General features: G+C 39.0%; 2 protein-coding genes across 2 annotated transcripts; both read right to left on the reverse strand.

Annotated features, from left to right (window-relative positions):
- Positions 1–1,675: 1,675 nt before the first annotated feature.
- LOC132973416 (myosin heavy chain, fast skeletal muscle-like) lies at positions 1,676–12,197 on the reverse strand. Its single transcript, XM_061036881.1, has 41 exons — positions 12,106–12,197; positions 11,976–12,014; positions 11,473–11,694; positions 11,257–11,400; positions 11,004–11,160; positions 10,883–10,910; positions 10,702–10,798; positions 10,505–10,597; positions 10,350–10,413; positions 10,172–10,270; positions 9,977–10,080; positions 9,715–9,853; positions 9,502–9,620; positions 9,120–9,269; positions 8,848–9,018; positions 8,445–8,745; positions 8,236–8,300; positions 8,055–8,142; positions 7,844–7,961; positions 7,639–7,762; positions 7,356–7,492; positions 7,014–7,269; positions 6,687–6,929; positions 6,428–6,604; positions 6,204–6,349; positions 6,023–6,113; positions 5,548–5,937; positions 5,309–5,435; positions 5,103–5,221; positions 4,823–5,019; positions 4,443–4,626; positions 4,183–4,348; positions 3,942–4,066; positions 3,532–3,840; positions 3,241–3,444; positions 3,021–3,146; positions 2,762–2,932; positions 2,570–2,674; positions 2,379–2,474; positions 1,872–2,003; positions 1,676–1,780 (listed from the first exon to the last, which is right to left on the reverse strand). The coding sequence occupies exons 3-41, from the start codon at positions 11,677–11,679 to the stop codon at positions 1,763–1,765; spliced, it is 5,787 nt and encodes a 1,928-aa protein (XP_060892864.1). The 5' UTR covers positions 11,680–11,694; positions 11,976–12,014; positions 12,106–12,197; the 3' UTR covers positions 1,676–1,762.
- A 3,115-nt stretch (positions 12,198–15,312) lies between these two features.
- Positions 15,313–25,824, reverse strand: LOC132973417 (myosin heavy chain, fast skeletal muscle-like). The gene is made up of 41 exons (XM_061036883.1): positions 25,733–25,824; positions 25,603–25,641; positions 25,101–25,322; positions 24,885–25,028; positions 24,632–24,788; positions 24,511–24,538; positions 24,329–24,425; positions 24,132–24,224; positions 23,978–24,041; positions 23,800–23,898; positions 23,605–23,708; positions 23,343–23,481; positions 23,130–23,248; positions 22,748–22,897; positions 22,476–22,646; positions 22,073–22,373; positions 21,864–21,928; positions 21,676–21,763; positions 21,465–21,582; positions 21,261–21,384; positions 20,978–21,114; positions 20,630–20,885; positions 20,303–20,545; positions 20,044–20,220; positions 19,820–19,965; positions 19,639–19,729; positions 19,164–19,553; positions 18,931–19,057; positions 18,725–18,843; positions 18,454–18,650; positions 18,069–18,252; positions 17,809–17,974; positions 17,568–17,692; positions 17,158–17,466; positions 16,866–17,069; positions 16,658–16,783; positions 16,399–16,569; positions 16,207–16,311; positions 16,016–16,111; positions 15,509–15,640; positions 15,313–15,417 (listed from the first exon to the last, which is right to left on the reverse strand). The coding sequence occupies exons 3-41, from the start codon at positions 25,305–25,307 to the stop codon at positions 15,400–15,402; spliced, it is 5,787 nt and encodes a 1,928-aa protein (XP_060892866.1). The 5' UTR covers positions 25,308–25,322; positions 25,603–25,641; positions 25,733–25,824; the 3' UTR covers positions 15,313–15,399.
- Between the last annotated feature and the right edge of the window lie 1,996 nt (positions 25,825–27,820).

Here is a 27,820-nt window from a genome sequence, read left to right on the forward strand (position 1 = left end):
AAAGTATCTCTGACTTGACAAAAAGGTTAAGAAAACTTAGTCAATGTGTCACTTTTCCAGTTTAATGGATGCTATTATCCTTATTTAAAAAAAAAAAAATTGGCCATTTTAAGACTTCTAAACATCAACATAGGATTCGTTTTGGTTAGCTAGCTGAATTTAGTTAGAAGCTAAAGGTGGGAGAAACTGTTAATTAAGCATTTATGCTTAGCTTAGCCAGATAACATATTATAAGTGATAGAATATAGTGTCAAAAATATGCACTTCATTCAAATGTAAATTCAATAAGGTAATAAGGTAAGATCGAGGTAAAATATTTAGACAAGTTTAATATTAGGTTAAAGAAAGAAACATTTTTCTAGACTATTAGTGTAACTGTATACATGTACATAGTGATACATTTGTCAAGATGTGCAAATGTGGGGGGAAATCTTGATAAATTAAGGTCCCTCAGTGTAGGCTTACATGTTTCATACAGAAATTGGAAACCAGCGTCAGATACTTGCTCTAAATAAGGCCATGTAATCTAATTCAATGATAGACTGAGGCTCATTAGATAGAGAACATGTTCATAAAATGCCTCCAAAGTAAAGGATTAATATGCAGGACTTAACTGTTTGTTAGAGTACCAGAAATTGAGAAATAAATGAGGGAATTTACAAAGTAAAGTTTTTCACTCTGGCTAAAAGCATTGCATCTGACTATAACCATGCTCTGAACACAGAATATGAAATATTACCATCAAACTGGAGATGCAGGGTCCCTCATTTTAATAGACTCAGACTGAAACATTATTTTGTACACAAGTCAATACTAAAATTGAATGTAGAGCTGAATCCCAGATCAAAGCTCATTTAAAGTCTCTGCATATCTGTTTGGTGTTTGAATTAGGGCCTGGAAATTAATTGAAAATTAATGGAAACTGACATTTATAACCTCTAACCAACGAAATCTTGCCCATATAGATTATTTTCAGAGCAGAGTCACGTGAGGACATGTCCAGTCTGCGACATGGAAGCAATGTCTGTCGTTTGGACACATTTTGTCTTCAGGGAAGATGACACCGAACAAAAAAAGGTCAAATAGACACTGCACAAAAACGGTTTGCGAGAAAAGCAAGTTATTTATTTTCTACTGTTTTAGAGAAGTTTATTTCTATCTCAAAATTAAAATCTGTCGTTTTCATTTCAAGTGATGCTTTGATTTCATTTCAAAATATTCAATAAATAACCACCAAATAGTTAATCAGATATGAACTCTTTCATCAGAAAAAAATATCCCAGCTTTAATAGTAGAGCATATTTACAGTAGAGACCATGTCAGTGAACTATGAGGGCAAAAAACAAAAACAAAATAATCGTTCATTAATTGTAATCGAGGTAATATGTTCAATTAATCGTGGTATTGATTTGAGGTCATATTGCCCAGCACTAGTTTGAATGTTGTGTCAAATGTTTGTATCTTTGTATTTTGTCTTTAATTTCTTTGTTGCAAATGGAGTCGCTGTGATGCAAAAAACTATTCAGACCATGTCTGACAATAAAGTATTATCAAATCCAATCCAAGATGATTTTTTCTCATTTGTATTTGATTTCTGGATAGCACATATTACCAGTCTTTACACTTTTTTTTTTTATCAGGGGAAGCAATAAGAAGAAAAGGATCAGACAGAAAGCAGTTTTCCAGTGCTTGTGTATTTTATTTTCATGTTTCACATCATATTATATGATGAGATGTACAGTAGATGATCAGCCAGGGAACTTTACTCGGCCTCTTTTCCCTGAAGACAAAAACAAAAGTGTTGAGGCATGTTCATTTCATTAAACTTAAGGCAACAGTATCTCCATATTTTCAAAACAAGTTTGATTTACCTTGCCAGAGTCACGGCTCTTAGCTCTCAGCTTGTTAACCTGGGTCTCTGCAATGTCAGCACGCTCCTCAGCCTCCTCCAGCTCATGCTGGACCTTCCTGCACTTGGACAGATGAACATTGGCCTGCTCCTCCTGGAACACCATTTACAAGGTTTAAAGGTATTGAAAATTTTACAATTTTATATTAAAGGTCTTTTCTTATATATATATAATTATTTGGTTAACAAGAGTAAGTTCATCTTTTAGTGACAATTATTTAATATTTTACTCAGAGGATCACTGATTTTAATATGATAGACTTTTGGTGCATGATAGTGACCTTCTTATGTATATAACTTGTGTGTACAATATTTGTGCCATGATGGCTTAGTGTGATAGATGTTGCATTCATCTACATTTCTTGTACTTGTACATAAATAATATAATCTGTATAAAAAGCTAGATTAGTTTGAAAGACTTCTGTCATTTTATCTCTATATTATTTATAAATATGAATAACTCTCTTACCGATTCCTCAGCCTGCCTCTTGTAGGCCTTCACCTTGAGTTGCAACTTGTCAACCAGATCCTGCAGCCTGGTAACATTTTTCTTGTCCTCTTCAGTCTATGAAAAAAGATTGGATATATTTAAATTTTTTAAATGTTGTACATAATAGATAGGTGATAATGATTTGATGCCAAATGTCTAATTGACTGTACCTGGTAGGTCAGCTCTTTCACTCTCCTCTCATATTTGCGCACACCCTTAACAGCATCAGCTCCACGTCTCTGCTCAGCCTCAACCTCTGACTCCAGCTCACGAACCTTCAGAAAAAAGCAAACATTAAATGTAAATATACATTTTTCAAAGTCTTGACCCTGTTGTAAGAATTATTAACAGGATATTCTCACCCTAGACTCAAGTTTCTGGAGCTGCTTCTTGCCACCCTTCATGGCCAGATTCTCAGCCTCGTCCAGGCGGTGCTGCAGATCCTTGACAGCAACCTCAAGGTTCTTCTTCATCCTCTCCAGGTGAGCACTGGTATCCTGCTCCTTCTTCAGCTCCTCAGCCATCATAGCAGCCTGTAGGAGACAGCATTTAATGTTGATAAGAATTACTTTATTAAGACACATTAAGCAGGAGTAAAAAAGCATTTCTTTTAAAACCTACATCAGTGATGGCCTTCTTGGCCTTCTCCTCTGCATTCCTTGCTTCCTGAACTGTGTCATCGACTTCACTCTGGACCTGGACCAGATCAGTCTCAAGCTTCTTCTTGGTGTTCAGAAGACTTGTGTTCTGAAAGTATAAAAAAAAATTGATTTAAGTCATTGTTTTCCCTTAATACTGATCAAGATTAGTTAGATAGTGGAGAAAGTCAAAGAAAATTCACCTGAGAGTGCAGAAGTCCAACACGCTCACTTGCGTCCACCAGCTCCTGCTCAGCAACTTTGCGGCTTCTCTCAGTCTGTTCCAGAGCAGCTCTAAGTTCCTCAATTTCAGCAACCATGAGACCGTTCCTGCGATCTACCATAGCAGCCTGTTCCTTGAGGTCTTCCTGAGCTCTGACAGCATCATCAAGGTGCAGTTGTGCATCCTAGTGAAATATGTCAGGAAAATATTCCCTTGAATGCCACAAAAATTGGACTGACAATCTTTGCACAAAATCTGTGGGCTACAATACCTTCAACTGTGCCTGAACATTCCTCAGCTGCTTCTGGGACTCAGAGGCCTGGCGATTGGCGTGGCTCAGCTGAATCTCCATCTCATTCAGGTCTCCCTCCATCTTCTTCTTGATTCTCAGGGCATCATTCCTGCTCCTGACCTCAGAGTCCAGAGTGGTCTGCATGGAGTCAATCACCCTCTGGCTATTCCTCTTGATCTGCTCCATCTCCTCGTCCTTCTCAGCCAGCTTCCTGTCTACCTCACCCTTAATCTGGTTGAGCTCAAGCTGGACACGCAGGATTTTGGACTCTTCATGTTCCAAAGTTCCCTAATGAAAGTAAATAATTCATATATAAATCTTCATTCTTTAAAATACATTTGTCCATGATTTAAATTGTCTTTCAGAGGATTTCCCCTGAACAATTGTACCTCAGCCTCTTCAAGAGCTGTCTGGATCTCAGACTTCTCAGTCTCCACCTGCTTCTTGGACTTCTCCAGCTCATGGATGCTCTTGCCAGTCTCACCAATCTGTTCAGTGAGATCTGAGATCTCCTCTGCAGAGAGATTCATGTGTTTTGTATTGTTAAGCCTTAAATGTGTAGTATGTATTAAATATGTTAGAAATAAACACTGTAATACAATGCTTCTGTAGCATGTAGTAAGAACTCACGTTGCAGGTTCTTGTTTTCACGCTTCATGGTCTCCAGCTGATCCAGAGCTTCCTCATATGAATTCTTCATCTTGAACAGCTCAGTGCTGAGAGAACGAGCCTCCTTCTGAGCTCCCTCAAGCTCTGCCTGACCCTCCTCATACTTCTGTTTCCACTCTGCCAACACCTAAAAAGCCATTCATAGTTGTTTATCAGTACAATGGCGAATCAAATGAGTGTGTCTTTGATTACAGAGTATAGTTGACAGAAGGACACGTTACCTTGTCAAAGTTTCTCTGCTTCTTGTCCAAGTTGGCAGCCAGGCCATTAGCTCTCTCCACATCAATCATGAGGTCCTCCACCTCACTCTGGAGCCTCTGTTTGGTCTTCTCCAGAGAAGCACACTTGGAATTGACAGCCTCAATCTGCTCCTCAGCCTCCTGGAGGCGCTGGGCAAGCTTTTTCCTGTTTGAAAAGGGTGTGATTGTGAAAACCTTAACAATCCATGTTGGCACTGATTATGTTTTCTCCACATAATATTGCATGTTTAAGAAATCTTCTAACATTTTGACCTTTTAAACTAGATTCACATATGAAAGGAGTGCGACCCGTTCAGGCGGTACCATTGTCATTTAAGCTGAGCCGTATAAAATGTACGTACTTGGATTCCTCAAGCTCCTCAGTGCGCTGGATGGCATCAGTTTCATACTTGGTTCTCCACTGAGCCACTTCACTATTGGCCTTGGACATTCCACGCTGCAGCTCAGCCTTTGCCTCCTGCTCCTCCTCAAACTGCTCCCTCAGCAGATCACAGTCATGGCGGGCTGATTGCATTCCATGGGCAAGGGCATTCTTGGCCTGATGTAAGAAATTGCCATCAGTGTGAAAATGTAATAAATCACACATACAAAGTTCTCAGTAAGAATTGAAAGTTTTCTTACCTTAACCTCCTCTTCAATCTGTCTCTTCAGCTCTTCAATCTGCTGAGTGAAGGCCTGTTTGCCTCTGGTCAGCTGGGAGACGAGAGCTTCTTTCTCTTCAATTTGACGACTGAACTCACCTTGAGAGAAACATATCATGAAACATTAGTTTGTGTTACAATTTAAAATATTCAACTATGGAGCAATCACCGATTACATTAACATACCATTTTCTGTCAGGAGACGTGCTTTCTGCGCACTCATGTCATTGTTTTGACGGACATTTTCATCATTCTTGGTCTTCAGTTCACTAAGTTGGTCCTCAAGAGTACGGCACATCTTTTCAAGATTTCCCTGATAATAACAAACAGAGATCATGTCAGTAATCATTTGTTTTCTAAAATGTAAATGACCTTGTTTACTGAACTCTCTTGGTTATTAAAGTAGCATGAAATGCATTGTGTACCTTTGCTTTAGCAACAGCCTCCATGTTGCTGGAGAGGTCATCAATCTCCATCTTGTATTCACTCTTTTCCTTCTCAAGCTTCTGCTTGACGCGCTGGAGGTTGTCAATCTGCTCTCCCAGCTCAGCAACGCTGTCAGCCTGCTTCTTGCGAAGAGCAGCAGCAGTGGCTTCATGCTGCAGAGTGGACTCCTCAAGATCACGACGGAGCTTCTGGAACTCTGCCTCACGTTTCTTGTTCATCTCAATCTGGGCAGCAGTGGCTCCACCGGCCTCCTCTAGCCTTTCACTGATCTCCTCAAGTTCCCTGGAGAGGTCAGCTCTCTGCTTCTCAACCTTGGCACGAGCTGCACGCTCAGCCTCAATCTCCTCCTCCAGTTCCTCAATACGGGCCTGTAGAATGTAGATATGATGTGTTTCAGTAAACTTTCACTTGACAAACAATATGTATTCTGTTTAATTTAACTCAATATTTCACCTGAAGCTCCTTGATTTTCTTCTGAAGCTGAGCACCCATTGACTGCTCATCCTCAATCTTGCTAAGGAGCTGGCTGACTTCAAAGTCCTTCCTGTGAGAATCATGGATACATTTCTTAGTCAGAGTTCATGCTCTTACAGTGACGTTTGTGTATGCTTTTGTTAAAATAAACAAAAGTTACTTTTTAATTTTCTCATCAGACTGCTGCTTGTCATTCTCAAGATCCATTATTGATTCCTGGGCCAGTTTCAGATCACCCTCAAGCTTCCTCTTGGCTCTCTCAAGGTCCATACGCAGCTTCTTCTCTTGCTCCAGAGAACCCTCAAGCTAAACAATAGTATACGGCTTAATGATCAGGATTCAACACCAATGTTATTTGCCAATTTTAAGGACTTGTGAACTTACATCATCCACTTGCTGCTCAAGCTTGGTCTTGGCCTTGGTCAGAGTGTTGACCTTGTCTTCCTCAGCCTGCAGATCATCAAGAGTCTGTTGGTGAGATTCCTGAAGGGCTTTCTTTTCCTTGGTCAGCTTGGCAATGCTCTCGTCCTGAGAGGCCATCTCCTCAGTCAGGTTCTTCACCTAAATTTACAAGACAGACGTTGTTATTGAGGGTAATGTTTAGATTAAACTTGATGTACGAGATAGATTGTTAAATCCAAACCTTGTTCTCAGTGGCGTGTTTCTCCTTCTCCACTTTAGCCAATGTAAGCTCCAGATCATCAATATCCTTCTTGAGCTCAGAGCATTCATCCTCCAGTTTTCTCTTCTTGGCAGTGAGCTCAGCATTGATTTCCTCTTCATCCTCCAGCCTCTCAGTGGTCTCTTTGAGTTTGGCCTCCAGCTGAATTTTGCTCTTGATAAGACCTTCACATCTCTCCTCAGCATCTGACAGATTCTCTGTTTCCTAGGTTGTTGTTTGAAAAAGGATGTTAACAAATCTACACAGTACATTATGAAACAGCATATCAGTCCCTCAATGTGTACTTACAGATGCGACTTGCAGCTGCAGATCATTCTTCTCCTGCAGAAGGGACACAAACTTCTCCTCCAGCTCCTTCTTCTTGGCCAGGGCAGCAGCCAAATCTGTCTTCATCTTGTCATAGTTCTCCTTCATCTGCTGCAGCTCCTTCTCAGTTTCAGCGCTCTTGAGCAGAGGCTTGATCTTGTAGTACACTTTCATCCATGGCCAGTGTTTGACATTCATGAATGAGCGGACGTTGTACTGGATGGTATAGATGGCATCCCTTTAGATATAAAGTTGCTGTTATAGACTATGTCATTCAATTCATTAACATAACATTGTGTGCAAAATTCAGAGTTTTAAACCTACCTCCTCTCTGTCATCTGAACAAACTCCTTTCTCATGAGGTAACCACGGCAGAGAGCCTGAGTCATGCCAACCAGAGATGCCAGCTTTTCATCTCTCATCTCCTCAAGGAGACCCAGGAGACCAGCCTTGAAGAACACCTAAACAATCATACAAAAATGAAAATGAATGTTGTAGAAACTCATATACAGTAAAGACATCTTTAAGTTATGTAACATACCCACACAATGGATGAAACATCATATCCCTTGTAGTAGAACACCTTAGAAAAAAAGTAGTATCTTACCTTGGTGTGTCCAAATTTATACTCGTCATGAGGAACATCAATTGATCCAAGCAGCTTCTCTGAAGCCTTCTTGTTATCAATGAACTGGCCCTCAGGGATGACACTGGCATTCAGCACCTTGTATCTTTTATGAGAGAGTTCATTGTCAGTGTGAGTGTTGCCTTTGAATCATCTTTATCAAAAAATATACAATATGTATAGATACCTCTGCTTGAAGTCAGCATAGAGGATTCTGCTGGGGAAACCTTTCCTGCAGATTCTGATACCCTCCAGTACACCGTTACACCTGAGCTGGTGGATGACCAGGAAGTTCTCCATCAGACCTGTAAAAAGACATTTATTGCAGTTATGAAACATGTAACAACAAAATATAACCATTCCTCAAAGACTCTATTCAATTGATCTTTTTTATGTACCTGGAGTCTTTGACTCATTGGGAATCAGGCAACGCACAAAGTGAGGATGAGTGCTCCTCAAGTTAGTCATCAGCTTGCCCAAGTTCTCCTGTAGATTTAAAGTGATGTCATTAAATGTATATCAGTTTGGAGTATGAGTGAAAGGTGATTTTATAGCAAAGTCTTCCATTTAAAACCTTACCCTAAACTGTGAAGACACAGTCTGCATAGAACCACCCTTCTTCTTGCCTCCCTTCTTGGTAGCATCTGTTGATATGTTTAAGTAAAGACATTTTGTTAGAACTCAAAATACAATTCACATAAACCAAGGCTACAGATCTTTGAATAATGTACATTTTGTAGAACATAAAAATACATTTTATACTGTAAATAAATGTTTGGCTTTCTAACCTTCAACAACAGGAGGATACAGAGCAGCCAGCAGTTTAACTGAGGACTTTTGGTAGAGCTGCAGAACAGAGTCATTCAGGGGATCCTTGTTCTTGTCCAGCCAGCCAGCGATGTTGTAGTCCACTGTACCAGCATAGTGCACCAGGGAGAAGTGGGCCTCAGCCTTGCCCTTTGCGGGCTTGGGCTTCTCAAATGCTTTGTTTTTGCCAAGATGCTGGTCATACAGCTTGTTCTTGAAAGATGTGTCTGTTGCCTTGGGGAACATGCACTCCTCTTCAAGGATGGAGAAGATACCCATGGGCTTTAGAAGAGGGAAAGACATATGTTATAATCTTTACATTTTCATACATTTCATACATATGTACATTGAATATAACTAAGAGCAATTTCATGGAATCTTTACCTTCTCAATCAGCTCAATACAGGCAGCCAAGTCCATGCCAAAGTCAATGAACTCCCAGATAATACCCTCCTTCTTGTACTCCTCCTGCTCCAGGACAAACATGTGGTGGTTGAAAAACTGTTGCAGTTTCTCATTGGTGAAGTTGATGCAGAGCTGCTCCAAAGTGTTGAACTGTAAGGAGACATAAAACCAGCATGAGTTTTTGCAGACAAAAAGAGTGTTTCTATCAAGAAAAGTCAGTCAGGTTCTGAACTGTTGGAAATTAAGCTCACATCAAAGATTTCAAAGCCAGCAATATCCAGCACTCCAATGTAGAACTGCCTTGGCTGTTTGGTGTCCAACATCTGGTTGATACGGACGACCATCCACAAGAACATCCTCTCATAGATAGACTTGGCCAGGGCAGTCACTGAGTTCAGCACCTAAATAAAAACACAAATACAGTTTGATTAAAGTCAGTGAGGTATCAAGTAAACTTCCTCTCATGATTTGAAAAGACACCATATATCCAATTTGAAGATGTTTTTCACGTAGTGCTAAATCCAACTCCTAAAAAGTAGCTTTAAATAGAACGCTACCATTTCATTGTCATGTTAGACTCAATACCACCTTACTGAAGTGCAGTTTTTATATTTCTTTATGTTGAATGTTTACCTGAGGTACGGTCTGTCCCTTGGTCACATACTCATTTCCGACCTTCACTCTGGGATAGCACAGAGCCTTCAGCATGTCAGCAGAGTTCAGACCCAGCAAGTAAGCAACCTTGTCAGCATCTGACAAAAGTACAGTGATTAATTATTCTATGTAATATTTTTGTTGTTCCTGAACTATAATGAATAAATACATTTATAAATATTGAGATCTCACCTTCTGTGCCGTCAGGCTCAGCCTGCTCCTCACGCTGTTTTTGCTTGAACTTCATGCTACCATGGTGGAGCACAGCACCAGTCATCTTGTAGATGCTCATTTTCTCTTCATTATTGAAGCCCAAGATATCAATAGCGTTCTATGTTTGAAAGAGGTGTCCAACCAGAAAATTGTCACATAAGAAAATATGGTAATGATTTTGCATTCAAAAGTATAATTTATACAGTATATATGTTTATATCTTGCAGTGAAGTTCACTCACATCAGTGGCTTCCAGCTCAACTTTGTCATCAATGCTGGCAACAGTGATCTGACCCATGCTGCACATGGGGAAGTCGTAGGGGTTGGTTGTGATAAGTGCCAAATCTGGAAATCAAAAAGGGTGAGAAGCTCAATCCATTGTTTTTAATTAAAGTATAAAGCAGTTTAACATTGAGGAACAAGTCAATGTGTTTACCAATAATCTCAGGTTTGTGGTTGGTCATCATCTGGTAGAAGATATGGTAGCCTCTCTCATCAGGAAGCTGGAATGTCACTCTAGACTTCTCCAGCAGATCTATGAATAATGTTCATAAGTCACACTGTCCAATTCTTCATTCTAGTTATTTGTCTATTCTAATAGTATTGTTACTTACATGTCTCAATATCAGCACTAGACAGTTTGCCAGTTGTGCCGAAATGGATTCTGATGAATTTACCCTATTTGGAACAAAGGAAGTTTTTTTAACATCAATGAACATGGACAATGTGTAGCAAGACATCTGATTTGCAGAAATCCCTCCATACTTACGAAACGAGATGAGTTGTCATTCCTCACAGTTTTGGCGTTACCATAGGCCTCCAGCAGAGGATTAGCTGCAATAATCTGATCCTCAAGGGAACCCTGTAATGAAGGTTAAGAGTTGATATAAAAATATTTTATTTTCCAATGTAAAAATATTGCATACATGAAGAATGCTCAATAGTTAAAATAGTAATTTATCCCACCTTTGATGCGTCCCTCTTCGGGCCACCAACTGAGATGGTTGCAAAGTACTGGATGACACGCTTTGTGTTCACAGTCTTTCCAGCACCAGATTCTCCACTAGGTATAAAAAATACTTTTAAGAACTTGTTTGATATATTTTTTAAGTATATAAGCAATATGTTAAACACCTTTTAAACTTACGTGATCAAGACAGACTGGTTCTCCCTATCTGTTGATACATTCAAAAATAAAACAGTTAACTCTGTTTTCTTGCATCAGAAACATCATATACTGATAAATGATCTGTATCATTATGTCTTACCAGTAGCCATGAACTGAAAAGCGTTGTCAGAGACGGAGAAGATGTGGGGTGGAGCCTCCATACGCTTCTTGCCTCTGTAGGCATTTACAACCTCTTGGTCATACACTGGGAGCCATTTGTAGGGGTTCACAGTGGCACAGAACAACCCAGAGTAGGTCTGAAAGCACAGAGATTCAACAGTTACCTCAATGTTTCAAACAAGTAAATCCATGTTAAACAACATTTTGTTTCTTATTAGGGCCCATTTTCTTACGTAGATCATCCATGCTGCATAACGCTCTTTGAGGTTATAAAGCACAGAGGCTTCATTGAGATGGGTCATCATGGCCATGTCCTCAATTTTGTCGTACTTGGGAGGGTTCATTGGAGTAACGTCATCTTCTTTAACTGTCTTCTCCTGCAACAGGACACTTGTTACAATGAGGACTGTTCACATTAAAGAATTGTACTCTGACTTTATAATACTAACCTCCTGAGTGTCCAGGGTTTTGACGGTGACTTTGCCACCTTCCTTCTTGAGGATTGTTCCCTTCACATACAGCTCCTTCGCATCAGCCACATAGCAGGCACTCTTGGCATCAAAAGGTTTGTTTTGAGCCTCGATTCTCTCCTTCTCAGGCTTACGGAGGTAAATGGCAGCCTTGCCGTAAACGGCCATCTCTGCGTCCGTACTCATGGTGGCGGCTTGTATCTAATAGATAAGAAATGAAATTACATCTCAGACTGAGTTTTAAGTTCATGTTAGTAAACAATAATTGAACTTAAAATATTCTTGAGAATTAATCATATCCACATTGAAACCATGTTTCCATATCCTTATATTAAGTTTTTTCTGTGTAATTTCAGAATAAGTGGATTCATAGAATACATTCTAGGATACAGTTTAAATTTACAACACAGTCATTGTATAACTAACTGCTTTCATTATATGCATCACTAATATGTCTCACACATAAATGATAGATTACTTACCTGACTCCCTTCTCTGTCAGTAGGTAGTATTCACCAATCCTGTTCAAAACAGTTTAACACATGTTAGAGGAGATGAAAAATCACAGCATCACAGAATCAATTTCTGAATCATTGCAGAACATAGATGTACCACAAGCAGGAACTCCAAGGTCTTCTGTGAACTACCCGTTCCTGAACGACTACTTATATTGAATGGGGCAGTGCTGACACCTCCAAAGTTAAATGTGGAATGCATTCCAAATGTGGTATGGCAATGTAGTCAGTGATGTGGAGGAGATCACTTAAAGCATGTGTTGGAAGTATCCGTCTAATGTTTCAGGTGTCATTAGTATGGCCAGCATTGGATCATTGTTTGATTATTACTTTAGATTAGCTACAGGCTCTCCAGCCTCTTGCATGCTCTACAGAAGTCAATTAATTTATTTAAAAATAGGCTTATAGGTTAAAAAAGGAAATTGATAAATACATTTGTACTCTAAAGGAACACAGTCTATAATTTAATCACTATTAATCAGTCATTTTTTTTGTAATTGTTAAAGTTGTACAGTATTTTGTTATTGAAATTATCTTATTTTAAATTATGTAATTAGGGTTGGGTATCGTTTGGGTTTTTTCCGATACCATTGCTTAATCGATACTTATAAAACGGTACAAGTGTCTAAATGGTGTCTGAATTTATACTTTTAGGATAAAGCAATAACAAAAATCAAGATGATGGTTGACGACATTAAAAAGAACACTTTTTTGATTTAAAGGTCAACTTAGAACTTCAAATTGAGCAACACATTTCCTCTTAAATTAAGATGATAAAAAGTTAACAATACATCACATATGTTATGTGATTTTAAAAGTCACATAAATTAAACCTTACCCAACTATAATATGAATGAAACTTTCTAACGACTCTACACTCTACTCTCCACTAATTAACTTGAACATTTAAATGATTGAAGAGAATAATAATTATTTTTTCTTCTCTTTTATGATGTCAATTAGATTAGATTTAACTTCTATCTTTAAAATGTCACATAAGGCCATTATTATGAAACAATTCTACAAGCTTATACACGATTTTATTATAGGTCACTGTGTTCAGTTTATGAGACCAGGGAAGATATTTTTACAAGTCAATGTGTGTTCAGTTGTCAGTACATCGTAACTCCACACTGAATCTGTGTACTTCGAGAAAGTTGTTTCTCTCCTGTGTTAGTTGTGTTAAGTTGCTACTCCTGAAAACACACAATTGTCTGATATGACATCATCAAAATAAAAGCATTCCATAGACTTAACGTAGGAGGACTTTTATTGTGAAGAAACTTCCGGAAATACAATGCGTTTATCATCGAATTGACTGCGCTTTAGCGGTATTACACTTTGGGGGTGATTTTCAATAACACTGAGGGGAGTTAGAGCACTTTTAGCCGTCACTGTGAACACGAGTCACTGCAACAGCCCGCATATTTTAATCATCTTGGACTTTGGACAAGCGAAACATCATCTTAAACATTTCTGAAGTCAGAGCGTGTCGTGTTTTGGACGGCAGCTACGAGGTCAGCTAACTTTGAGCTAACCCGCTGCTGGTAGCGTTAATGATGTTTTCTCACATCCCGGTCCATGTGATAATGCTTCAGTTGCCTGTAATGCCCGTTCCTGATCCCTGTAGGGCAATAATGGACAGATAACTGAGCAGTGAAGGCAGAGAAGGTTCAGCATGTCTTTGACAACCCTGAATATGATAGAAATGTATACACATTTTTAAAGTGATAATATCATTTTATTTTTCTTTATACTCTCAAGAGCTCTTTTTATAAATTTTATAAAGATGTCAGTATCTGTACTCCAGCTGTAATATTCGTGCCTGGGTTGCATTGCTCAAGTGTTCAGTCTCCATATGTTCTTTGAGAGCAAGTTGTAAATGTATGACAACCCGAAAATTACCATCCGACTAAGATATTTAGAAGTTAGGCTACTATATTTAGTTAGTTAATATGTTGATCCAATGTGACAAATATTAAGAAACACTTTGTTTCTTTAGAAAGTATACCTGGTCATGCCTTTTAAACTGATCACTTAGGAAGTTTCTTAATAGTTTGTCATCATGAAAAGACAACCAGTTATCTCTGTAATTTGAATTTGAATTCAAACACAAATCATGTGCAGCATATAAGCTCTACAAGGACATGCTACACTTTAGTGGTGACCAAAAATAAACTATGAATCACTACCTCATCAGGAAAACCTAGACTTCAGTAAGTTTTGAGCAGGACTATGGTAAAGACTTTTTTTATGAAACCTAAACTAAAACTGAAAGTTATCTGGAAATCTTTATCTTAATAGTAGATACCAAATAATCTTTAACAAAAACATTGTCAATGTATTGTAGAGGTTTTTTGATTAGAACTAACAAATGAATTTGTAACACGTTTTTTTCATTTATAACTGTTGTTTTCAATTTGAGCCCAGAACTCTGAACAAAAACAAACTTGATTACAAACATAATACAATATCAATTAGTTATGAAACCCATAAAGTCAGTGAAAAAAAAAATATCACAAAAAGCATTGGAAGATCAGAGAATATTTTATTATGGTACATTTGACATCATATTATATGATTAGAAACAGCTCATCCACTGGAGTGCTTTACTCAGCCTCTTTTACCTGTCAAAATAAAATAAAAAGCAATAAATACATACAGTATAATCCTGAATTCATTTATATCATACTTGCATGCTTGTGAAGGTTTTTATTATAATTCCTTCTCTGAAGGTTTATTTAATTCTAAACCTGCGTCAGATGTTTGATCTACATAAGGCCATATGCAGTCTAATTCAATGATAGACTGAGGCTCATTAGATAGAGAACATCTACATAAAATGCCTTCAAAGTAAAGGATTAATCTGCAGGACTTTATGTTTGTTAGAGTACCAGACATTGAAGAAATAAATGAGGGACTATACCATCAAACTGGAGATACAGGGTCCCACATTTTAATAAGGTCAGACTGAAGCATTAATTTGTACACCAGTCAATACTAAAATTTAATGTAGAGCTGAATCCCAGATCAAAGCTCATTTAAAGTCTCTGCATATCTGTTTGGTGTTTGAATGTTGTGTCAAATCTTTGTATCTTTGTATCTTGTCTTTAATTTTTTTGTTGCAAATGGAGCCGCTGTGATTCAAGAAACATTTCAGACCATGTCTGACAATAAAGTATTATCAAATCCAATCCAAGATGATTTTTTCTCATTTGTATTTGATTTCTGGATAGCACATATTACCAGTCTTTACACTTTTCTATCAGGGGAAGCAATAAGAAGAAAAGGATCAGACAGAAAGCAGTTTTCCAGTGCTTGTGTATTTTATTTTCATGTTTCACATCATATTATATGATGAGATGTACAGTAGATGATCAGCCAGGGAACTTTACTCGGCCTCTTTTCCCTGAAGACAAAAACAAAAGTGTTGAGGCATGTTCATTTCATTAAACTTAAGGCAACAGTATCTCCATATTTTCAAAACAAGTTTGATTTACCTTGCCAGAGTCACGGCTCTTAGCTCTCAGCTTGTTAACCTGGGTCTCTGCAATGTCAGCACGCTCCTCAGCCTCCTCCAGCTCATGCTGGACCTTCCTGCACTTGGACAGATGAACATTGGCCTGCTCCTCCTGGAACACCATTTACAAGGTTTAAAGGTATTGAAAATTTTACAATTTTATATTAAAGGTCTTTTCTTATGTATATATAATTATTTGGTTAACAAGAGTAAGTTCATCTTTTAGTGACAATTATTTAATATTTTACTCAGAGGATCACTGATTTTAATATGATAGACTTTTGGTGCATGATAGTGACCTTCTTATGTATATAACTTGTGTGTACAATATTTGTGCCATGATGGCTTAGTGGGATAGATGTTGCATTCATCTACATTTCTTGTACTTATACATAAATAATATAATCTGTACAAAAAGCTAGATTAGTTTGAAAGACTTCTGTCATTTTATCTCAATATTATTTATGAATATGAATAACTCTCTTACCGATTCCTCAGCCTGCCTCTTGTAGGCCTTCACCTTGAGCTGCAACTTGTCAACCAGATCCTGCAGCCTGGTAACATTTTTCTTGTCCTCTTCAGTCTATGAAAAAAGATTGGATATATTTTAATTTTTTAAATGTTGTACATAATAGATAGGTGATAATGATTTGATGCCAAATGTCTAATTGACTGTACCTGGTAGGTCAGCTCTTTCACTCTCCTCTCATATTTGCGCACACCCTTAACAGCATCAGCTCCACGTCTCTGCTCAGCCTCAACCTCTGACTCCAGCTCACGAACCTTCAGAAAAAAGCAAACATTAAATGTAAATATACATTTTTCAAAGTCTTGACCCTGTTGTAAGAATTATTAACAGGATTTTCTCACCCTAGACTCAAGTTTCTGGAGCTGCTTCTTGCCACCCTTCATGGCCAGATTCTCAGCCTCGTCCAGGCGGTGCTGCAGATCCTTGACAGCAACCTCAAGGTTCTTCTTCATCCTCTCCAGGTGAGCACTGGTATCTTGCTCCTTCTTCAGCTCCTCAGCCATCATAGCAGCCTATAGGAGACAGCATTTAATGTTGATAAGAATTACTTTATTAAGACACATTAAGCAGGAGTAAAAAATCATTTCTTTTAAAACCTACATCTGTGATGGCCTTCTTGGCCTTCTCCTCTGCATTCCTTGCTTCCTGAACTGTGTCATCGACTTCACTCTGGACCTGGACCAGATCAGTCTCAAGCTTCTTCTTGGTGTTCAGAAGACTTGTGTTCTGAAAGTATAAAAAAATGATTTAAGTCATTATTTTCCCTTAATACTGATCAAGATTAGTTAGAAAATCAAGGAGAGTTCACCTGAGAGTGCAGGAGACCAACGCGCTCACTTGCGTCCACCAGCTCCTGCTCAGCAACTTTGCGGCTTCTCTCAGTCTGTTCCAGAGCAGCTCTAAGTTCCTCAATTTCAGCAACCATGAGACCGTTCCTGCGATCTACCATAGCAGCCTGTTCCTTGAGGTCTTCCTGAGCTCTGACAGCATCATCAAGGTGCAGTTGTGCATCCTAGTGAAATATGTCAGGAAAATATTCCCTTGAATGCCAAATGAAATTGCACTGACAATCTTTGCACAAAATCTGTGTGCTACAATACCTTCAACTGTGCCTGAACATTCCTCAGCTGCTTCTGGGACTCAGCAGCCTGGCGATTGGCGTGGCTCAGCTGAATCTCCATCTCATTCAGGTCTCCCTCCATCTTCTTCTTGATTCTCAGGGCATCATTCCTGCTCCTGACCTCAGAGTCCAGATTGCTCTGCATGGAGTCAATCACCCTCTGGCTATTCCTCTTGATCTGCTCCATCTCCTCGTCCTTCTCAGCCAGCTTCCTGTCTACCTCACCCTTAATCTGGTTTAGCTCAAGCTGGACACGCAGGATTTTGGACTCTTCATGTTCCAAAGTTCCCTAATGAAAGTAAATAATTCATATATAAATCTTCATTCTTTAAAATACATTTGTCCATGATTTAAATTGTCTTTCAGAGGAGTTCCCCTGAACAATTGTACCTCAGCCTCTTCAAGAGCTGTCTGGATCTCAGACTTCTCAGTCTCCACCTGCTTCTTGGACTTCTCCAGCTCATGGATGCTCTTGCCAGTCTCACCAATCTGTTCAGTGAGATCAGAGATCTCCTCTGTAGAGAGATTCATGTGTTTTGTACTGTTAAGCCTTAAATGTGTAGTATGTATTAAATATGTTAGAAATAAACACTGTAATACAATGCTTCTGTAGCATGTAGTAAGAACTCACGTTGCAGGTTCTTGTTTTCACGCTTCATGGTCTCCAGCTGATCCAGAGCTTCCTCATATGAGTTCTTCATCTTGAACAGCTCAGTGCTGAGAGAACGAGCCTCCTTCTGAGCTCCCTCAAGCTCTGCCTGACCCTCCTCATACTTCTGTTTCCACTCTGCCAACACCTAAAAAGCCATTCATAGTTGTTTATCAGTACAATGGCGAATCAAATGAGTGTGTCTTTGATTACAGAGTATAGTTGACAGAAGGACACGTTACCTTGTCAAAGTTTCTCTGCTTCTTGTCCAAGTTGGCAGCCAGGCCATTAGCTCTCTCCACATCAATCATGAGGTCCTCCACCTCACTCTGGAGCCTCTGTTTGGTCTTCTCCAGAGAAGCACACTTGGAATTGACAGCCTCAATCTGCTCCTCAGCCTCCTGGAGGCGCTGGGCAAGCTTTTTCCTATTTGAAGGGTGTGATTGGTCTCAGTAAAAACTTTAACAATCCATTTTGGCACTGATTATGTTTTCTCCACATAATATTGCATGTTTAAGAAATCTTCTAACATTTTGACCTTTTAAACTAGATTCACATATGAAAGGAGTGCGACCCGTTCAGGCGGTACCATTGTCATTTAAGCTGAGCCGTATAAAATGTACGTACTTGGATTCCTCAAGCTCCTCAGTGCGCTGGATGGCATCAGTTTCATACTTGGTTCTCCACTGAGCCACTTCACTATTGGCCTTGGACATTCCACGCTGCAGCTCAGCCTTTGCCTCCTGCTCCTCCTCAAACTGCTCCCTCAGCAGATCACAGTCATGGCGGGCTGATTGCATTCCATGGGCAAGGGCATTCTTGGCCTGATGTAAGAAATTGTGAAAATGTAATAAATCACACATACAAAGTTCTCAGTAAGAATTGAAAGTTTTCTTACCTTAACCTCCTCTTCAATCTGTCTCTTCAGCTCTTCAATCTGCTGAGTGAAGGCCTGTTTGCCTCTGGTCAGCTGGGAGACGAGAGCTTCTTTCTCTTCAATTTGACGACTGAACTCACCTTGAGAGAAACATATCATGAAACATTAGTTTGTGTTACAATTTAAAATATTCAACTACGGAGCAATCACCGATTACTTTAACATACCATTTTCTGTCAGGAGACGTGCTTTCTGCGCACTCATGTCATTGTTTTGACGGACATTTTCATCATTCTTGGTCTTCAGTTCACTAAGTTGGTCCTCAAGAGTACGGCACATCTTTTCAAGATTTCCCTGATGATAAGAAACAGAGATCATGTCAGTAATCATTTGTTTTCTAAAATGACCTTGTTTACTGAACTCTCTTGGTTATTAAAGTAGCATGAAATGCATTGTGTACCTTGGCTTTAGCAACAGCCTCCATGTTGCTGGAGAGGTCATCAATCTCCATCTTGTATTCACTCTTTTCCTTCTCAAGCTTCTGCTTGACGCGTTGGAGGTTGTCAATCTGCTCTCCCAGCTCAGCAACGCTGTCAGCCTGCTTCTTGCGAAGAGCAGCAGCAGTGGCTTCATGCTGCAGAGTGGACTCCTCAAGATCACGGCGGAGCTTCTGGAACTCTGCTTCACGTTTCTTGTTCATCTCAATCTGGGAAGCAGTGGCTCCACCGGCCTCCTCCAGCCTCTCACTGATCTCCTCAAGTTCCCTGGAGAGGTCAGCTCTCTGCTTCTCAACCTTGGCACGAGCTGCACGCTCAGCCTCAATCTCCTCCTCCAGTTCCTCAATACGGGCCTGTAGAATGTAGATATGATGTGTTTCAGTAAACTTTCACTTGACAAACAATATGTATTCTGTTTAATTTAACTCAATATTTCACCTGAAGCTCCTTGATCTTCTTCTGAAGCTGAGCACCCATTGACTGCTCATCCTCAATCTTGCTAAGGAGCTGGCTGACTTCAAAGTCCTTCCTGTGAGAATCATGGATACATTTCTTAGTCAGAGTTCATGCTGTTACAGTATTGTTTGTGTATGCTTTTGTTAAAATAAACAAAAGTTACTTTTTAATTTTCTCATCAGACTGCTGCTTGTCATTCTCAAGATCCATTATGGATTCCTGGGCCAGTTTCAGATCACCCTCAAGCTTCCTCTTGGCTCTCTCAAGGTCCATACGCAGCTTCTTCTCTTGCTCCAGAGAACCCTCAAGCTAAACAATAGTATACGGCTTAATGATCAGGAGTCAACACCAATGTTATTTGCCAATTTTAAGGACTTGTGAACTTACATCATCCACTTGCTGCTCAAGCTTGGTCTTGGCCTTGGTCAGAGTGTTGACCTTGTCTTCCTCAGCCTGCAGATCATCAAGAGTCTGTTGGTGAGATTCCTGAAGGGCTTTCTTTTCCTTGGTCAGCTTGGCAATGCTCTCGTCCTGAGAGGCCATCTCCTCAGTCAGGTTCTTCACCTAAATTTACAAGACAGACGTTGTTATTGAGGGTAATGTTTAGATTAAACTTGATGTACGAGATAGATTGTTAAATCCAAACCTTGTTCTCAGTGGCGTGTTTCTCCTTCTCCACTTTAGCCAATGTAAGCTCCAGATCATCAATATCCTTCTTGAGCTCAGAACATTCATCCTCCAGTTTTCTCTTCTTGGCAGTGAGCTCAGCATTGATTTCCTCTTCATCCTCCAGCCTCTCAGTGGTCTCTTTGAGTTTGGCCTCCAGCTGAATTTTGCTCTTGATAAGACCCTCACATCTCTCCTCAGCATCTGACAGATTCTCTGTTTCCTAGGTTGTTGTTTGAAAAAGGATGTTAACAAATCTACACAGTACATTATGAAACAGCGTATCAGTCCATCAATGTGTACTTACAGATGCGACTTGCAGCTGCAGATCATTCTTCTCCTGCAGAAGGGACACAAACTTCTCCTCCAGCTCCTTTTTCTTGGCCAGGGCAGCGGCCAAATCTGTCTTCATCTTGTCATAGTTCTCCTTCATCTGCTGCAGCTCCTTCTCAGTTTCAGCGCTCTTGAGCAGAGGCTTGATCTTGTAGTACACTTTCATCCATGGCCAGTGTTTGACATTCATGAATGAGCGGACGTTGTACTGGATGGTATAGATGGCTTCCCTGCAGAAAAGAAGAAGAAGGTGTAACTGACAAGTTTGTTGTGTGATTTTTTAAAAATTATTCTCATTCAAAACTAGCTTTCCTCAACATGCCTCCTCTCTGTCATCTTCACAAACTCCTTTCTCATGAGGTAACCACGGCAGAGAGCCTGAGTCATGCCGACCAGAGATGCCAGCTTTTCATCTCTCATCTCCTCAAGGAGACCCAGAAGACCAGCCTTGAAGAACACCTAAACAATCATACAAAAATGAAAATGAATGTTGTAGAAACTCATATACAGTAAAGACATCTTTAAGTTATGTAACATACCCACACAATGGATGAAACATCATATCCCTTGTAGTAGAACACCTTAGAAAAAAAGTAGTATCTTACCTTGGTGTGTCCAAATTTATACTCGTCATGAGGAACATCAATTGATCCAAGCAGCTTCTCTGAAGCCTTCTTGTTATCAATGAACTGGCCCTCAGGGATGACACTGGCATTCAGCACCTTGTATCTTTTATGAGAGAGTTCATTGTCAGTGTGAGTGTTGCCTTTGAATCATCTTTATCAGAAATATACAATATGTATAGATACCTCTGCTTGAAGTCAGCATAGAGGATTCTGCTGGGGAAACCTTTCCTGCAGATTCTGATACCCTCCAGTACACCGTTACACCTGAGCTGGTGGATGACCAGGAAGTTCTCCATCAGACCTGTAAAAATACATTTATTGCAGTTATGAAACATGTAACAACAAAATATAACCATTCCTCAAAGACTCTATTCAATTGATCTTTTTTATGTACCTGGAGTCTTTGACTCATTGGGAATCAGGCAACGCACAAAGTGAGGATGAGTGCTCCTCAAGTTAGTCATCAGCTTGCCCAAGTTCTCCTGTAGATCCAGGATTTAAAGTGATGTCATTAAATATATATCAGTTTGGAGTATGAGTGAGAGGTGATTTTATAGCAAAGTCTTCCATTTAAAACCTTACCCTAAACTGTGAAGACACAGTCTGCATAGAACCACCCTTCTTCTTGCCTCCCTTCTTGCCAGCCTCTGTTGATATGTTTAAGTAGAGACGTTTTGTTAGAACTCAAAATACAATTCACATGAACCAATGCTACAGTTTTTTTAATAATGTACATTTTGTAGAACATAAAAATACATTTTATACTGTATATAAATGTTTGGCTTTCTTACCTTCAACAACAGGAGGATACAGAGCAGCCAGCAGTTTAACTGAGGACTTTTGGTAGAGCTGAATAACAGAGTCATTCAGGGGATCCTTGTTCTTGTCCAGCCAGCCAGCGATGTTGTAGTCCACTGTACCAGCATAGTGCACCAGGGAGAAGTGGGCCTCAGCCTTGCCCTTTGCGGGCTTGGGCTTCTCAAATGCTTTGTTTTTGCCGAGATGCTGGTCATACAGCTTGTTCTTGAAAGATGTGTCTGTTGCCTTGGGGAACATGCACTCCTCTTCAAGGATGGAGAAGATACCCATGGGCTTTAGAAGAGGGAAAGACATATGTTATAATCTTTACATTTTCATACATTTCATACATATGTACATTGAATATAACTAAGAGCAATTTCATGGAATCTTTACCTTCTCAATCAGCTCAATACAGGCAGCCAAGTCCATGCCAAAGTCAATGAACTCCCAGATAATACCCTCCTTCTTGTACTCCTCCTGCTCCAGGACAAACATGTGGTGGTTGAAAAACTGTTGCAGTTTCTCATTGGTGAAGTTGATGCAGAGCTGCTCCAAAGTGTTGAACTGTAAGGAGACATAAAACCAGCATGAGTTTTTGCAGACAAAAAGAGTGTTTCTATCAATAAAAGTCAGTCAGGTTCTGAACTGTTGGAAATTAAGCTCACATCAAAGATTTCAAAGCCAGCAATATCCAGCACTCCAATGTAGAACTGCCTTGGCTGTTTGGTGTCCAACATCTGGTTGATACGGACGACCATCCACAAGAACATCCTCTCATAGATAGACTTGGCCAGGGCAGTCACTGAGTTCAGCACCTAAATAAAAACACAAATACAGTTTGATTAAAGTCAGTGAGGTATCAAGTAAACTTCCTCTCATGATTTGAAAAGACACCATATATCAAATTTGAAGATGTTTTTCACATAGTGCTAAATCCAACTCCTAAAACGTAGCTTTAAATAGAACGCTACCATTTCATTGTCATATTAGACTCAATACCACCTTACTGAAGTGCAGTTTTTATATTTCTTTACGTTTTATATTTACCTGAGGTACGGTCTGTCCCTTGGTCACATACTCATTTCCGACCTTCACTCTGGGATAGCACAGAGCCTTCAGCATGTCAGCAGAGTTCAGACCCAGCAAGTAAGCAACCTTGTCAGCATCTGACAAAAGTACAGTGATTAATTATTCTATGTAATATTTTTGTTGTTCCTGAACTATAATGAATAAATACATTTATAAATCTTGAGATCTCACCTTCTGTGCCGTCAGGCTCAGCCTGCTCCTCACGCTGCTTCTGCTTGAACTTCATGCTACCATGGTGGAGCACAGCACCAGTCATCTTGTAGATGCTCATTTTCTCTTCATTATTGAAGCCCAAGATATCAATAGCGTTCTATGTTTGAAAGAGGTGTCCAACCAGAAAATTGTCACATAAGAAAATATGGTAATGATTTTGCATTCAAAAGTATAATTTATACGGTATATATGTTAATATCTTGCAGTGAAGTTCACTCACATCAGTGGCTTCCAGCTCAACTTTGTCATCAATGCTGGCAACAGTGATCTGACCCATGCTGCACATGGGGAAGTCGTAGGGGTTGGTTGTGATAAGTGCCAAATCTGGAAATCAAAAAGGGTGAGAAGCTCAATCCATTGTTTTTAATTAAAGTATAAAGCAGTTTAACATTGAGGAACAAGTCAATGTGTTTACCAATAATCTCAGGTTTGTGGTTGGTCATCATCTGGTAGAAGATATGGTAGCCTCTCTCATCAGGAAGCTGGAATGTCACTCTAGACTTCTCCAGCAGATCTATGAATAATGTTCATAAGTCACACTGTCCAATTCTTCATTCTAGTTATTTGTCTATTCTAATAGTATTGTTACTTACATGTCTCAATATCAGCACTAGACAGTTTGCCAGTTGTGCCGAAATGGATTCTGATGAATTTACCCTATTTGGAACAAAGGAAGTTTTTTAACATCAATGAACATGGACAATGTGTAGCAAGACATCTGATTTGCAGAAATCCCTCCATACTTACGAAACGAGATGAGTTGTCATTCCTCACAGTTTTGGCGTTACCATAGGCCTCCAGCAGAGGATTAGCTGCAATAATCTGATCCTCAAGGGAACCCTGTAATGAAGGTTTAGAGTTGATATAAAAATATTTTATTTTCCAATGTAAAAATATTGCATACATGAAGAATGCTCAATAGTTAAAATAGTAATTTATCCCACCTTTGATGCGTCCCTCTTCGGGCCACCAACTGAGATGGTTGCAAAGTACTGGATGACACGCTTTGTGTTCACAGTCTTTCCAGCACCAGATTCTCCACTAGGTATAAAAAATACTTTTAAGAACTTGTTTGATATATTTTTTGAAGTATATAAGCAATATGTTAAACACATTTTAAACTTACGTGATCAAGACAGACTGGTTCTCCCTATCTGTTGATACATTCAAAAATAAAACAGTTAACTCTGTTTTCTTGCATCAGAAACATCATATACTGATAAATGATCTGTATCATTATGTCTTACCAGTAGCCATGAACTGAAAAGCGTTGTCAGAGACGGAGAAGATGTGGGGTGGAGCCTCCATACGCTTCTTGCCTCTGTAGGCATTTACAACCTCTTGGTCATACACTGGGAGCCATTTGTAGGGGTTCACAGTGGCACAGAACAACCCAGAGTAGGTCTGAAAGCACAGAGATTCAACAGTGACCTCAATGTTTCAAACAAGTAAATCCATGTTAAACAACATCTTGTTTCTTATTAGGGCCCATTTTCTTACATAGATCATCCATGCTGCATAACGCTCTTTGAGGTTATAAAGCACAGAGGCTTCATTGAGATGGGTCATCATGGCCATGTCCTCAATTTTGTCGTACTTGGGAGGGTTCATTGGAGTGACGTCATCTTCTTTAACTGTCTTCTCCTGCAACAGGACACTTGTTACAATGAGGACTGTTCACATTAAAGAATTGTACTCTGACTTTATAATACTAACCTCCTGAGTGTCCAGGGTTTTGACGGTGACTTTGCCACCTTCCTTCTTGAGGATCGTTCCCTTCACATACAGCTCCTTCACATCAGCCACATAGCAGGCACTCTTGGCATCAAAAGGTTTGTTTTGAGCCTCGATTCTCTCCTTCTCAGGCTTACGGAGGTAAATGGCAGCCTTGCCGTAAACGGCCATCTCTGCGTCCGTACTCATGGTGGCGGCTTGTATCTAATAGATAAGAAATGAAATGACATCTTAGACTGAGTTTTAAGTTCATGTTAGTAAACAATAATTGAACTTAAAATATTCTTGAGAATTAATCATATCCACATTGAAACCATGTTTCCATATCCTTATATAAAGTTTTTCTGTGTAATTTCAGAATAAGTGGATTCATAGAATACATTCTAGGATACAGTTTAAATTTACAACACAGTCATTGTATAACTAACTGCTTTCATTATATGCATCACTAATATGTCTCACACATAAATGATAGATTACTTACCTGACTCCCTTCTCTGTCAGTAGGTAGTATTCACCAATCCTGTTCAAAACAGTTTAACATATGTTAGAGGAGATGAAAAATCACAGCATCACAGAATCAATTTCTGAATCATTGCAGAACATAGATGTACCACAAGCAGGAACTCCAAGGTCTTCTGTGAACTACCCGTTCCTGAACGACTACTTATATTGAATGGGGCAGTGCTGACACCTCCAAAGTTAAATGTGGAATGCATTCCAAATGTGGTATGGCAATGTAGTCAGTGATGTGGAGGAGATCATTAAAAGCATCTGTTGGAAGTATCCGTCTAATGTTTCAGGTGTCATTAGTATGGCCAGCATTGGATCATTGTTTGATTATTACTTTAGATTAGCTACAGGCTCTCCAGCCTCTTGTATATTCTACAGAAGTCAATTAATTTATTTAAAAATAGGCTTATAGGTTAAAAAAGGAAATTGATAAATACATTTGTAATCTAAAGGAACACAGTCTATAATTTAATCACTATTAATCAGTAATTATTTTGTCATTGTTAAAGTTGTACAGTATTTTGTTATTGAAATTATCTTATTTTAAATTATGTAATTAGGGTTGGGTATCGTTTGGGCTTTTTCCGATACCATTGCTTAATCGATACTTATAAAACGGTACAAGTGTCTAAATGGTGTCTGAATTTATACTTTTAGGATAAAACAATAACAAAACTCAAGATGATGGTTGACGACATTAAAAAGAACACTTTTTTTATTTAAAGGTCAACTTAGAACTTCAAATTGAGCAACACATTTCCTCTTAAATTAAAAAGATAAAAAGTTAACAATACATCACATGTTATGTGATTTTCAAAAATCACATAAATTAAACCTTACCCAACTATAATATGAATGAAACTTTCTAACGACTCTACACTCTACTCTCCACTAATTAACTTGAACATTTAAATGATTGAAGAGAATAATAATTATTTTTTCTTCTCTTTTATGATGTCAATTAGATTAGATTTAACTTCTATCTTTAAAATGTCACATAAGGCCATTATTATGAAACAATTCTACAAGCTTATACACGATTTTATTATAGGTCACTGTGTTCAGTTTATGAGACCAGGGAAGATATTTTTACAAGTCAATGTGTGTTCAGTTGTCAGTACATCGTAACTCCACACTGAATCTGTGTATTTCGAGAAAGTTGTTTCTCTCCTGTGTTAGTTGTGTTAAGTTGCTACTCCTGAAAACACACAATTGTCTGATATGACATCATCAAAATAAAAGCATTCCATAGACTTAACGTAGGAGGACTTTTATTGTGAAGAAACTTCCGGAAATACAATGCGTTTATCATCGAATTGACTGCGCTTTAGCGGTATTACACTTTGGGGGTGATTTTCAATAACACTGAGGGGAGTTAGAGCACTTTTAGCCGTCACTTTGAACACGAGTCACTGCAACAGCCCGCATATTTTAATCATCTTGGACTTTGGACAAGCGAAACATCATCTTAAACATTTCTGAAGTCAGAGCGTGTCGTGTTTTGGACGGCAGCTACGAGGTCAGCTAACTTTGAGCTAACCCGCTGCTGGTAGCGTTAATGATGTTTTCTCACATCCCGGTCCATGTGATAATGCTTCAGTTGCCTGTAATGCCCGTTCCTGATCCCTGTAGGGCAATAATGGACAGATAACTGAGCAGTGAAGGCAGAGAAGGTTCAGCATGTCTTTGACAACCCTGAATATGATAGAAATGTATACACGTTTTTAAAGTGATAATATCATTTTATTTTTCTTTATACTCTCAAGAGCTCTTTTTATAAATTTTATAAAGATGTCAGTATCTGTACTCCAGCTGTAATATTCGTGCCTGGGTTGCATTGCTCAAGTGTTCAGTCTCCATATGTTCTTTGAGAGCAAGTTGTAAATGTATGACAACCCGAAAATTACCATCCGACTAAGATATTTAGAAGTTAGGCTACTATATTTAGTTAGTTAATATGTTGATCCAATGTGACAAATATTAAGAAACACTTTGTTTCTTTAGAAAGTATACCTGGTCATGCCTTTTAAACTGATCACTTAGGAAGTTTCTTAATAGTTTGTCATCATGAAAAGACAACCAGTTATCTCTGTAATTTGAATTTGAATTCAAACACAAATCATGTGCAGCATATAAGCTCTACAAGGACATGCTACACTTTAGTGGTGACCAAAAATAAACTATGAATC

This window comes from Labrus mixtus, chromosome 4, assembly GCF_963584025.1.
Source record: "Labrus mixtus chromosome 4, fLabMix1.1, whole genome shotgun sequence".
NCBI lineage: Eukaryota > Metazoa > Chordata > Actinopteri > Labriformes > Labridae > Labrus > Labrus mixtus.

Bases quoted from the DNA above. Each gene is read 5' to 3' on its own strand.
- LOC132973416 (XM_061036881.1), bottom strand. From the start codon at position 11,679: ATGAGTACGGACGCAGAGATGGCCGTTTACGGCAAGGCTGCCATTTAC. The intron at 11,401-11,472 runs GTTAGTATTATA...GTCCTGTTGCAG, and splicing joins AAACCCTGGACACTCAGGAG to GAGAAGACAGTTAAAGAAGA. The intron at 7,763-7,843 runs GTATCTATACAT...CTCTCATAAAAG, and splicing joins TATGCTGACTTCAAGCAGAG to ATACAAGGTGCTGAATGCCA.
- LOC132973417 (XM_061036883.1), bottom strand. From the start codon at position 25,307: ATGAGTACGGACGCAGAGATGGCCGTTTACGGCAAGGCTGCCATTTAC. The intron at 25,029-25,100 runs GTTAGTATTATA...GTCCTGTTGCAG, and splicing joins AAACCCTGGACACTCAGGAG to GAGAAGACAGTTAAAGAAGA. The intron at 24,426-24,510 runs GTAAGTTTAAAA...TTTTATACCTAG, and splicing joins AACCAGTCTGTCTTGATCAC to TGGAGAATCTGGTGCTGGAA.